At 44.6% G+C, this 12,269-nt stretch overlaps 1 protein-coding gene across 4 annotated transcripts in view; it reads right to left on the bottom strand.

Annotated features, from left to right (window-relative positions):
• The window catches only part of RUNX1T1 (RUNX1 partner transcriptional co-repressor 1), a 113,904-nt gene extending 101,903 nt beyond the window's left edge, over positions 1–12,001 (bottom strand). For 3 of the 4 annotated variants that reach the window (XR_005954859.1, XM_041464385.1, XM_041464386.1), the window contains exon 1: positions 11,758–12,001. Coding sequence is in view for 1 of the 4 variants with exons in the window: in XM_041464386.1 (XP_041320320.1) it covers positions 11,758–11,785 (28 nt within the window). In the remaining 3 variants the exon portion in view is untranslated. Of the gene's footprint in view, positions 1–10,103; positions 11,669–11,757 lie in introns of all 4 variants that reach the window. The other variant, XM_041464389.1, reaches the window with a different exon arrangement.
• Between the last annotated feature and the right edge of the window lie 268 nt (positions 12,002–12,269).

The raw sequence follows: 12,269 nt of genomic DNA, 5'->3' as shown, positions 1-12,269 counted from the left end.
AAAATGAATCAAAAGTCTTCCAAAATGATTAAAGAAATCATGAGCTTTCCCACGAGGATCCCAAATCAGCATGTTACAATATGGGATCATGGACGAATATTGTTGCTATACAGTTCTGTGCAACACAACTGCACTTTAATGGACACGACATTCAAGAAATAATACTGAGTATAAAAACATATCCCTTAAATAAGTCAATATATCACACATGCTAAAAAACTACATATAAACAAACCCAAGTTTGAGAACTTCTATTAAATTCTTTTTGTGTATTCTGAAATACATTTGATTATCTAGGATGCCTTCCTTTTCCAGGCATCCCAAAATGTGTTACAGAAAACGAGAGGGAACATTAAAGTATTCACATTTCCATTCACAACCAGTGGAGTTAAATATGGCAACTATTCAACAGGAACAGCAAAACTGTATGCAGCATTTCTGGCAAAGATTAAGAAAACAGAACACTCCCATGAATGTGTTCAGAACATTTAGATAAGAAAATCTGGACACCCTGCATGCAGCTCTAATCTTTCTTCTGGGGCTGGGCTCCACCCCAACCCCTGTGCAAAGCACCAGCAAATCCCACGACCAAAGTAAAAAGCTCCTTGGTTTCAGAACTCCTCAGGTAGGCAGTCTCTGCTCTCACACACTGCGCCAGAGCGTTTGCTCGGCAGCATCTGCGAGCAGAAAGCCCCACGAAGGCACCGCGCACGAACGCGAGGCTCCCCAAGGCTCTCGCATGCCCGGGTCAGCCGAGGTAGGGCCTCCCCAGCGCCGCTCCTCCTGTTGGCAGATATCACCAGCTATTTAGGGCTACAGACATTTTGCCCCAATCGGCCATGTTTTCTGTAATATTTACTTCTCGTACATATGTCTATAACTATGTATACATCCCACAGAAGGTGAGGTTTAACAGGGTTAGCTTTGTTGGGGAAAAGAAGGTTTGGAGGAAAGGAAACAACTTTCATGTTGAGAAGATTTGAATCTAGTGACTGTCACGGGATGTAAACACTCTTCTGGGGAGGGAGGCTTTTTGTTATGTTTCAGGAGAGCACAGAGTTTTGGATAAAATCCGTATAAATAATTATCCCTCTGTCATTCAACATAAATTTATGCACATGTGTGCACACAGTTATGCTGGGGAATACAAACTATAAAGTAGACAAGCCACAGACTTCTAGACAACCTACCACAAGCACGGATCTCACACAGAATCCACTCTACATTTGAATGTAACTTTATTGAATTTTAATTATTTCTGATCTGTAGATCACTTTGAGGAAAATCCCCCAAGGTCAAAAGTGTACAAATCCAATTGCAAAACCAAACAGAAGCATCAGCAAGGCCCTTTCCCATGCAGACACCTACCAAAAAAAAAAAAAACAAAACCAAAAAAAAAACCAAAAAAACAGTTCCTGACTACTAGATTAGAATTCAATAGCTAAAACCCATTCTAATATTAAAACCAGGTAATTCACCATGTTGAAATACATCAATAAAAGCTCTCATTCTATTCTGCACATTCACTCATGTTATGTACACAGGATTCCATAGATGTAACAGTGAATTATCCCCTCTTCATTTAGATCCTTATTTATAAAATTAACAAACATATATTTTCTATTAGGTTATTGTCGGGGGTTTTTTTGTGGGTAGTTTTGTTGTTTTTTTTTTTAATTAAAAAGCAATAGTGTTATGTTCTCCAGAGATCCTTATGGTAGAAAATTTATGCTCTACCAATACTATGCTTTCCAAGTCATAGAACTGACTTGGATTAGCAGCTCCACAGCCGTGAATATTTTTGTATATATGCATTCAAATATGACTCCATCATTTCATTTACCATGGAAAATCCCCATTAACTAAAATGCCCTTGATGAGCCTAAACTTAAGATTTGCAGGTATATCAGGAATGAAACAAGCCAAAGAATGTTGTGTCATATACTGAACATCCTTTACATTGCTCAGGGTCCTCGGTAGTAAGTAAAGCTGTATTGCTGCAATGGGGAAACAGCCACATGTCATTTTAAGATACAATCACAGTTTATTAATAAAATTATTTTGAAAATATGAGTTAAATCCTTCAACCAACATAGTGACATTCAGCTATCCAGTGTCATTTTTCCAGTTCAAATAGATATGGTCCTAATTGCATAATGCCATTTTATCTGCTGAAGATAAAAGTGCCGATAAACAAAAATGCACATTAGGCAGGAGATTTTTCAGAATAGATTTTTTTTTCAAATAACCCACTTGCATTAACAAAAGATTGCAATGGCTTCCAAATTATAGGGTGTTATTTTTAGTGGAAGTAGTTCAATATTCATATTGGAGCAGATGTAGCAGTTTAACAAAACAGCTCTTCAAATCCTGCACAAATTGAAAACAGGAAAACTGATTGCATTTTCTCTTATCACTTTCCTTTTCTGAATTGACACTTTTGGCCTTCTGAAAATTTACACATGGCTTTCATCTCAACAGCACCTGCTGATCAAACAGAAACCTAACATTTTCAGGAAAATGGTATAAAGGACCAGTTTTCTTTTTACCATCTTAAAGGGCATCGGCAGTCCACTTGATAGCAACAATTGCTGAGTAGATGGCACACAAAATACATTTTATATTTTCAGTCCACTTACTTTTAAAAATTAGTTAAATCGTAACGGCTCCTCTGTATTTGCTCTTTGTCTGCCTTACATTAATTTCAGTCTCTATCTCTGAGTTACCCTGATGGGTTTCATTCTACAGTCAGCTAGATTTTAAAGATGATGTGAAAGCCTCTGAAATAATAAACACATTGCATGCTCTGCAGACAGGGGTCTTCTTTATATACGCATTTATATGCAATCATATAAACTGATATATACAATTATGCATTCATGTGCACATACTGCACAGACATTTCTTTTTATGGTGCTTATAGCAAGGAAAAAATGTGTGTGTGTGTGTGTGTGTGTGTGTATACAGATACACATATATGCATGTATGTTTCATTCTGCTATAGTCTCACTGCATTGACTTCCCTGAGCACTGTCGTTTGAACATGTTGAGGGGAGAGAAATTCAAAGGGCATTTATTTATTTCAAAGTTGTTCTTTGTTTCCTTTGCAGTCTTCAGACTGGGAGAAGGTCTAGCAGATGCTCTAGAACTTGAGCATCAAGACTGGGTTGAGATGCTGCCATTGGTGAATATGGCGAGCATGCAAAGAGCACAACCAGAAATCCTTGGGCTCCTGCAAAAGTTAAAGGTGTCAAGTCATGTATATAAAAAATGACACATAAGTACCTTGTTATCCCGTCTGCTTCTGAGCCTGTAAACTCTGAAGCGCAGCAGCAGGTAACAAGGACCATTTTCCTTTGTACATAATTCTAGGTGTAATTAAAGATACTTCTGAAACCTGCTATGTGTCAGCTTCTTAACTGATAGGGCCCTCACCCCCCTGAAGTACTCTGCTGCCATCCATTACCATTCTGCTTCAGTGATAAGGTAACCTGAAGGCAGAGATGACATACAGTAATATATGTGCCACTCCAGACAGTTGGTTCATGAATTTCAGTGTTTCATCATGCTCACTGAGGCAATCGCAAACCTGAAATGTCAATATGTTCAGTCAATGGAAGTAAAATAATGGGGCTCTATTGTCTTACCCTATCGATCTGCTGCTGTCAACAAGAATACATGCCCCCCTGGCTTTAAACAAATTTTAATTAGGCTTTTAGTTACCAGATCATATCTATATATCTATCTGTGCAAATACTTGACAACGTGAAACGGCAGTATAAATATTTCAAACTTTTAAATATAAAGGTAATTGTTTAATGTTGCTTTAAGACATGACCACTGATTAAGCCGTTTGCTAAAGCAGCGTGCATGCACGCACTGAGCATGCAATTCTTTTTAATCTGGAAGAGAACTCAAAAAGCACCACCAGAAGTCCATCCCAAACAACAAAAAAGAAATAGCAAAGAGGCCACTTTTCTTGAAGCCCGGTGTCATCCTCTGCAGGGATTTTGGAAGTTAGGAGCCTTCACTGAAACCACCCCAGGAGTGAGCGGTGGGTGCCCGGGCATGACAGGCCGGGACTGTCACATCCCCTCGGCCCCGCTGCCACCCCAGGCCGGGGCTCCTTCACCCCGTCCCGCCAGACACACACACATGGCACTCTCTGCTCCTGTGGGCTGTGTTTAAAGTGGGGTCCCTTAGTCACCACCTTTGTTCTGCGGCCACCTTCTCCCTCCCCGCGGCCAGGCCGGCAGGCGAGCCCCTCTCCGCTCCCCTCGGAGCTGCCCGGGGGCGGGGGGAAGCAGCACAACAAAAGGCAGATCCCGTCTCCCCGCCGGCTGATCTCTGCCCGTAAATCCCCCGTCCGCTCCAGGGGGAGATAATAAGTGGTTACATCTTCACTTCTCCCCGCGCCTATCGACTTGTGCAGCGCCGAGGGAGCCGGAGCGGGCCGGGCCGGGCCGAGCCGGGCGGTGTGAGGCGGCGAGGGGGTGTCCCCCCGCCCGCCTCTCCGCCTCTCCCGCCCGCGGGTGGAGATTTTACCTTCCGGCGGCGGGAGGGACGAGGAGGCGCCGGCGCGGCCCGAGCTTTGTGCGCCTCACGCGCCTCGCGGCTTATCTGCGGCGCAAGGACGGAGCATCGCGGCTCCGCGGCCCCGCCGGCGAGGGGCGATTATGGTATCAGCGCGGCCCAGATGGCGGCCGGAGGATGTGCGAGGCAGCGGGGCCGGGACTGGGGCTGGAGCCGGCCAGGGGTCCCCGGGGAGGCCGCGCCCGGCACGAGGAGAGGCGCCACCTCCGCGCCGCCCACCGGGGGAGAAGGCGGCGGTGCCCTGGTCTGCGTGTGCCTGCCCTCTGGCCGGCGTCCGACCCGGCTCCGGCCCTGGAAGTTGCCCAACACCTCTCCAGGACAAGGACCCTGCCAGGGGTGGCGCAGCGCTGACTCCCCAAGGCTCCTCTACCGGAGGTCGCCGCCACCCCCACTAACCGATCGTCCCTGTGACTGCCCCAGGCCGGCTCTCCTTTCACCGGCCATACCCACTGCTGCAGCCCGGCTCCCCCCTCACAGACCATGCCTATGTCCCGCACGGAGCACGGCGGCCGCTGGCCCAGTACAGTCACACGCTGTACCCGCTCCCAGTTTGGCCAAGCCTAACCCAGCCTGCTCATTGTCACCGCTGGCATTAGAGCCTGAACACAGCACTGCTGCTACAAAGTGGTGGCATCATTCACCAGAGGATGAGCAATAAGGAGAAGTAGGTCCCTACACTTCACAACTCAGGTTGTGTGAAAACTGAGGGGCTGTTTTGTCGGGATTCATCAAAGAGCACAGGGTTAGCATGAGGCATGGAAAGGGGAGACAGCAAAGCGTCCTGGCCTGCCTACCATAAGCACAGCCAGCCAGCAGAATAGCTATGCCAGCACCAGGCACTCCATGTGCTCCGGTTTTAAAGTTTCTAAAATGTTTCTCCGTGGGAATCAACACTTATTTGTTAGGAAACGCATCTCCATTGCACCTCGGCCGAGGAGCGCCGAGAAGGAGGGAGGAGGACAATGACAGCATGCTGAAGTGAGACTGGCATTGTTCAGTGCAAAACTCCTTCCAAAATCACTCGTCCAAGATAGCAGTTTATTCCACAAGAAAAGGAATAAAGGGAATTTGACACATAATACAGAGTGAAAACCAGAACCTAGATGGGGGAAGGGCATGTGTGTGAAAATCGTGTCACTGCAATGAATGTCAGATAAAAAAGGGGTCTGTCACAAATCCTCCACTAATCCAATAATGTGAAAACCTCTTCGTATCACTGAGACATAGCACAAGGTATTTTTTTTTAAATTTTTCATAAACCACTGTATATGTTTAGCCTTGGAAAGAAAGCAATTGGCCAAATGTTCCTATCACAAAACCAGGACCTTGATTTTTTCAGTGAAGGCAAACTGATTTTCACGTGTCAAATTTACTATGCATTCCTCAGCCAGTATTTTTACCCTGAAGAAGGGCCACTTCTCCCTCAACTTCCTCCAGTTGTCAGTTGCGTGACAACCATATTTAGAGGTAATCAGACAGGTCATATTACAAAAGTTAGTCAACTTGTTTGAAACCTTAGCTCCTAAACTTAATGGCATGTTCTATGCATTTCTAAAGAAAAGTGACTTATTAATTAATTCAACCTGCAAGGTAATACAGATTTCTTTCTGCATATGTTATTTCAAACTATTACACACAAATTAGAGACTGCTTTTTTTGGTATTTCTGTTACAGAGCTTTTCCTTGAAATACATACATATCATACCATGATTTAGGAACTAATTTAGGATCTGCCAGATTCTCATCTTGCAGGGCTACCATGTGCATCTTATGTCTATGCTGACCATACTTTTATTACTCAAATCACAAAACTCAAAAAAAACCTAATCCAGGGTCCTTCCTAATGTAAGCAGTTTGCTGTGAAAACACATTTAAAAATAAAACAATGTGTATTAATAAAATAAATACAATCAGAATACAAATGTGTAACAGAAGTGGCGTTCCATAAGCACAGCTGTCTCAAAGTCCAAGCTGCAGGCTAGAAATCTTAATTTCAACTGACTCTCTTGTAATAATGGGTTACCTTCCTCTAAAGCGGAAAGTCCATCTGCCCCAGGCAGATAAGTTTTGAAGCATTAAAATAGATAAAAATCTAACATTTTCTTTCTTGCATTGAATATGTGAATTCTAGTGTGCTATAATGTGAGAATTCCAACATATGACTATTATGGCATAATATCTCATAGCTCAGCTTGTCATTACCTCACTTGTAATTCTTATGTTAATTATGATCATAATTACTATAAACAGATGTGGTAGAGATTCATGTGACCTTTTACTTCAGAATGCATTTCTCACTCTTTCCACTTTTTTTTAATAATGCAGGTTAAACCAGAGGAAACTATTTCTGACACACTCCGCATGTATATGTGTACATATTTAACATGAAACCATTTCTGCCTCACATTTCAGGCAAAGGACCACCTACATGCCAGTACATTGACATGAAAGTGATGATAACTGAAAAGTCTACTCTGAAACATACCCCTAAATAACTGTGCCTACAGTGAACCTTTTTGATTAAGCCTAGCTAGAGACATCACTGGAGCCTAGGACTTAAATGGAGCACTGCATTTTTATTCAGGACCTTTGTTAATGCAGTAGTATCCTGCTTTACAACTACAAGCACATAACAGCCATACAGCAATTTATTTTACTCACAGACAAACCATCACCGTCTGTACACAAAACACATTTACAATAAAATCACCATGGATTTCATTAAGAGAAAGGCTACTCGAATTTCATTTCTTTGGACCTAATCTATAATTAGTGTGGACAGACAGGTGCAAACCCTTCTTCTCTACAGATGGTTACTGGAAATGGGGCAAAATAGCTCCTTCTGTTTAAACAACACACAGATAACCTGCTCTGCTCTTATCACTTACAATTACCTCCATTATACTGAACTAATGTTTACTTTAATAAAATGTCCACTGTTGTCTAAACGTCATTTGGAAACTTTCATATCAATGGCAGAAAAAAAAAATGAAGATGGAAGTCAGTGTCTTTCAGATGAAAATTTGGAGGGGAGGAAACAAAACAAAAAAAAAAAAAAAGCTTTTAAAGAACAGGATAGAACAGACTTTGATTTTATGTCTGCTGTTAATTTTCCTTTATCCACAAAACCACACAGTCTGCTACTTCCTGATATATTGGTGCTACCATATATTAAACTAATAAAGTTTATAGTAAGAACAGGATAACTGCATTTTAAAAGCAGATCTTTAAAAAGGAACATCTATGTGGAAAATCAAGACCCATTGCCTTAAAAGTTCAGTTTTTAAACCAACTGTTTTAGATCTCTAATATGAAACATCACGAAGACAATGTAACCTGGAAGACAATGTTTTAAGGATTTACACTCTCATTACTTATACTAAATTCAGTGTCAGTTTCAACTTTTTAAATGTTATAGGTTGTTTTAAAGGCTGTATGAAAAAGAGCAGGCTGCTACTAACTACATGGATCAAGGTTTTTTAATGTATTCAGATTAAAACAATTATCTTTTCACATTTCTTTAGCCAAGCCATGAGAAATGGCCCCATCAGAACACCAAATTCATGTTTTATTTCAGCTATTAAAGTCTTCTTGATCTCTGCATGACAACTTAAGTTTCTACAGAACAAAGAACAAGACCTTCTCCTCCACCCCCCAATCTAAAAAGTCTGAAGCTCCTGCAATAGCAACATAGTGATATCCTTATTCAATTAGCTAAAGATTTAACAGTAATAGACTGTGGCAAGTGGATTTGAAAGTTGAAAATGACAATTGCAAGCCCTTTCTCCCGTCACCCCCAGTGCAAACACTGCAGATGCCTATTTCACCCAAAGCGTCTGGCAATGAGGAGTTTGCAGTCTGCACAGTACCTCAGTGAGGCGAGCTTCACATTCAACGCCTGTCGTCTGAAGTTCATTTCAGAGAAGTGAGAAACAGGATTTGACAGGGAAGAATGTCCTGAACTGACTATCCGCTGACCAGCACTCCAGGTGGAGCTATTTTTCTCCCCCATTATTCCAAAAACAATAGTCCCAGTATAAAACTCATTGTGCACGCAGGCATACATAGTGTTAAGCGTACACAGATGAGAGATACCGTGTGATGTTTTACTGGTCCATTATTTAGGCACGAAACAAGTTAACGTTAAGGTGGTCAGAAATGGTAGAAGGCAGTGTTTTACTTAAAAAGATTTTGGAAACTATTTAAAAGCTCAAAGCCTTTGAAGAAAAACAACTTGTGCAGCAGTTGCCAGGAAGCAGTGACCTAACACTGCTGTCTGCATTCCATTACAAACAGAATGGTTCTTGTCTCCCTACAGCATGCTCATGGCTCAAGAACCCAGCCGCTCACCCAGGACAGAAAGAAGTCCTGCTATCATCTCTTGTACCCCTCGCCTGGCTCCAGCTTGCCAGAGGCACGAATGGATTCAAGGGTCTGTTGGATTTTTGGTGGAGTTTGGTGTTTTCTTGCACTTGATGCATGATTCTCATGACAGCGAAGGAAAATGACTCATTAATTGAAAATAGTAGCAATTATACTGAATGCTCAGATATGGTGAAACTGACCTTAAGAAAGTTATCAATTATCAAACATAGTTATTGTAAGTTCCTAACTGAAAACCTTTACAGCAAAGCTGCAGTGAATCTCACACCTAACAAAGCCTTTGCCAACTTCATATTTTCACTGTATAGTTATGAATGAGCCATACTCATGTCTTTTCCTATTATCTTCCTATTGAAGGGGAGCCACAGAAACACCTAGTGCTAAAACCAGAATGCATAAACAAGATGGAGTAACTTTTTTACCATTCAGCCGAGCTGAAGGAAATTCCTTGATCATATTGAATTTCCTAAGGAAATCAGCCCAGAATAAACAGAATGGGGTTTTCAGACTTCCCATGAAAAGGTCAAGCATCAACTTTAACAACCATTAGAAACCAGTTTCAATCTACTCGGCTATCCAGATTCACTAAGCCGTTAACAGAAAAGCGGAACAGAAAACCTGGACAATAGAATTCAGCTCTAAAAACGTCTTTCACGTCTTGCCTCAAACTGCAGTTAACAAAGTTGCTTATTTAAACTTTCCATTGCATCTGTCAGGATGCAGAAATTGAGACGGAAATGTAAGGCTTCAAGGGTGTAGTTAAATAAATTATGCTCACCCTTAGCCCTAACATATTGTGTTTACAAGTACAATAATTATGTTTCTAGTTACATGTCAATGGAAGATATTTTTTAAGTCCTTCAAAAAGTATGCAAGCATTACTGTAAGTAGGAAATAAGTCAAAACAGATTAGTAGACCAAAAATGGGGAGGGGGAAAAAAAATACTGCTTTGGTCAGCAACTCGGACCACCATCAGGGGATAAATCAATTTGCAGCAGCTGTGGACAGCCATTTAAGTCTGGGGCCTGAACAGATTAATTAGGAGAAGCGATGTTAAAAGTTAAAGGGGTCAGCGTTACATTAAGCACAGGAGTGCTTGCTGGAGCAAACGCTTGGCTGTACATACCAAGACTCACAAGACATTCTTCTAGTTAGCCAGGGCTACGCTAGTAGCCAAGCGTTTGGCACTTGCTGCTTTCCCAGAAACAGCACGGCAGCTCCCGCAGGCTGATTTTAAGAGGCATACACCCATTCTTGCCCAGCCCTTGCCGCGCCGTGCTGTGCCCTCACCGCGTTCAGCCTTGCCCGCACAGGCGGGCGCGCAGCCGTGCACAGCGCACCTTGGGGCCGCGCTGGCAAGCGAAGGCAGGCGCTTCCCGCCCGGCTGCGATTGTCAGTGGAAAACTTAGGCAGCTCTTTCGGTCAGACTTGCTGCCGCGGACTCAGCAGATCGCAGCCCGCTCCCGAGCTATCTGCGGGGCGGGAGCTGCCGGCTCCAGGGCGTCACGGCCGGGCGGCTGAGACAGACGGATCCTCTCCGTGCCGTGATTTAGGGCACGGCAGAGGTAGGAGGGGATGGCGGGCAGAGCCTGCTGCGGATCGGAAGATGGAGGGCTGCTCTCCCAGTGAAACCCGAGCGGCTTCGAGGCGTCTGTTCCCCAGAGCGGCGATGCCGGAGAGCCCACGGCTGCGGTCGGGCAGGGCGGTCCCGCCGCGCCCGGCTCCGGCTGCAGCCTGGGGGGCAGGAGGGGGAGGCTGCTTCACTCCCCATACCCTCGCCCTTCCTCCTTTAAACTTATCAGTGAACTGAAGGAAGCAACATTTTAGCTCCTGGTTGGAGCATGAACGATTTAAGAGCTACGTCCGATTAGTTACTTTCGGTTTCTCTCTAGCATCCAGGGGAGCAGAGTACAAGAGCGACAGCTAGTTCGCTATAAATTAACTCTGAAACGGAGTCACGGGTGCTCCTGCTAGGGTGGCAAATCCTTCCCTGCGCGAAAGCAAATTTCTCAACTTTGGCACTAACAAAAGGACTAGAACTCCGCAAAAGTCAAATGCTTGTCTAAATGGCCGGGAATGTGGTTTTCATCCTTCCAATCTCCCTTATCAATGGTCTGTTGCAAATGTATGGAATCGAACCCTTCAGCACAGCCAGAGGAGATGACAGTTACATTGTATGGCAGTTTTGGAAATGCAAACTCTAACGTTATATTGTCGTTTTAGGGAACAAGCTATTTGCAAGACTGTGGTGCAGCTAAAGGAGACGTGCACCGCCTAAAATATTTATTTCAAAATAGTCCGAAAAGATGTTGTTAGTGCTGCACAAACCTATGATTTCAGTGAAACAACAAGCGAAACAAAACAATCCCTTCAGAAATATTTCAGCCACTCCAATTCACACTAGCCAGCGCTAGAGCCTGGAGAGAGGGGAGGCAGGAAGGAAAAAGGCAAGTCCTAAATCCAGACAGAAATCTGATGCTTTGTTATAATATATGCCTGGAAGGGTTATTTTCTGCCAAAACTGGGTTATTTGGTTTCCGAGCTCTTGAGCAGTATCCGGGGTGCTAGTTTGTAAGCCGGGGACAGAGCGTGTAAGGCTGCATGCAGCGCTAACCTGGCCCGGGCACAGCAGCAGCACCGGTCCGCCTGGGTTAGTTACAGCCACGGGAGCCCCTCAGAGCCCGGGGAACCCTGCGGGAGAGCAGAAAGGGAAAGAAAAGGGGCTCGGGCTCTCCCCGCCCCGGTGCGCCCTGCCCAGCCCTGCCCGCGCCCGTACTCACACTGCAGAGGACCGGAGATGCCCACCATTCGCCACGGGCTGCGAGCTGCAAATAAAAGTTCCCGTCCTGCTCGGGGGAGAGACGGCAGCCCAGGCTGCTGGAGGGGCGAGGGGGTGGGAAAGGGGAGAGCAGCGCCGCGCGGCTTCCCTTCCCAGTCCAGATGATCCACGTCCACAAAAGTCAAAACGAGCTGAGGAGAAACTCCAGCTGCTCTTCCCCCCCCCCCACCCCCCCCTCTCCCCCTTTTTTTTTTTTTTTTTCTTAAAGGAGGATCAGCTCGAGAGAGACTACTGGTTCCACGGGAAAGGACAAGAACCAAAAATAAAGCAAAGTCTCCAAGTCGAGATAGTTAATGCCCAGGTTCTTCTCCTTGCTGCTGCCGCCGCCGCCGCCGCTTCAGACAAACGTGATGTGGAGCGCAGGGAGCGGCCGCTGTCAGTGGCGGGGTCTCTGCCTGTCCCCGAGCAGCCGACGCATAGCTGAGCCCGCGGCGAAGCCGAGCCGAGCCGAGC

The sequence above is a fragment of the Pyrgilauda ruficollis genome, unplaced genomic scaffold (assembly GCF_017590135.1).
Source record: "Pyrgilauda ruficollis isolate IOZ18807 unplaced genomic scaffold, ASM1759013v1 scaffold18, whole genome shotgun sequence".
Lineage (NCBI taxonomy): Eukaryota > Metazoa > Chordata > Aves > Passeriformes > Passeridae > Pyrgilauda > Pyrgilauda ruficollis.
This window is presented reverse-complemented; position numbering and strand designations above follow the sequence as displayed.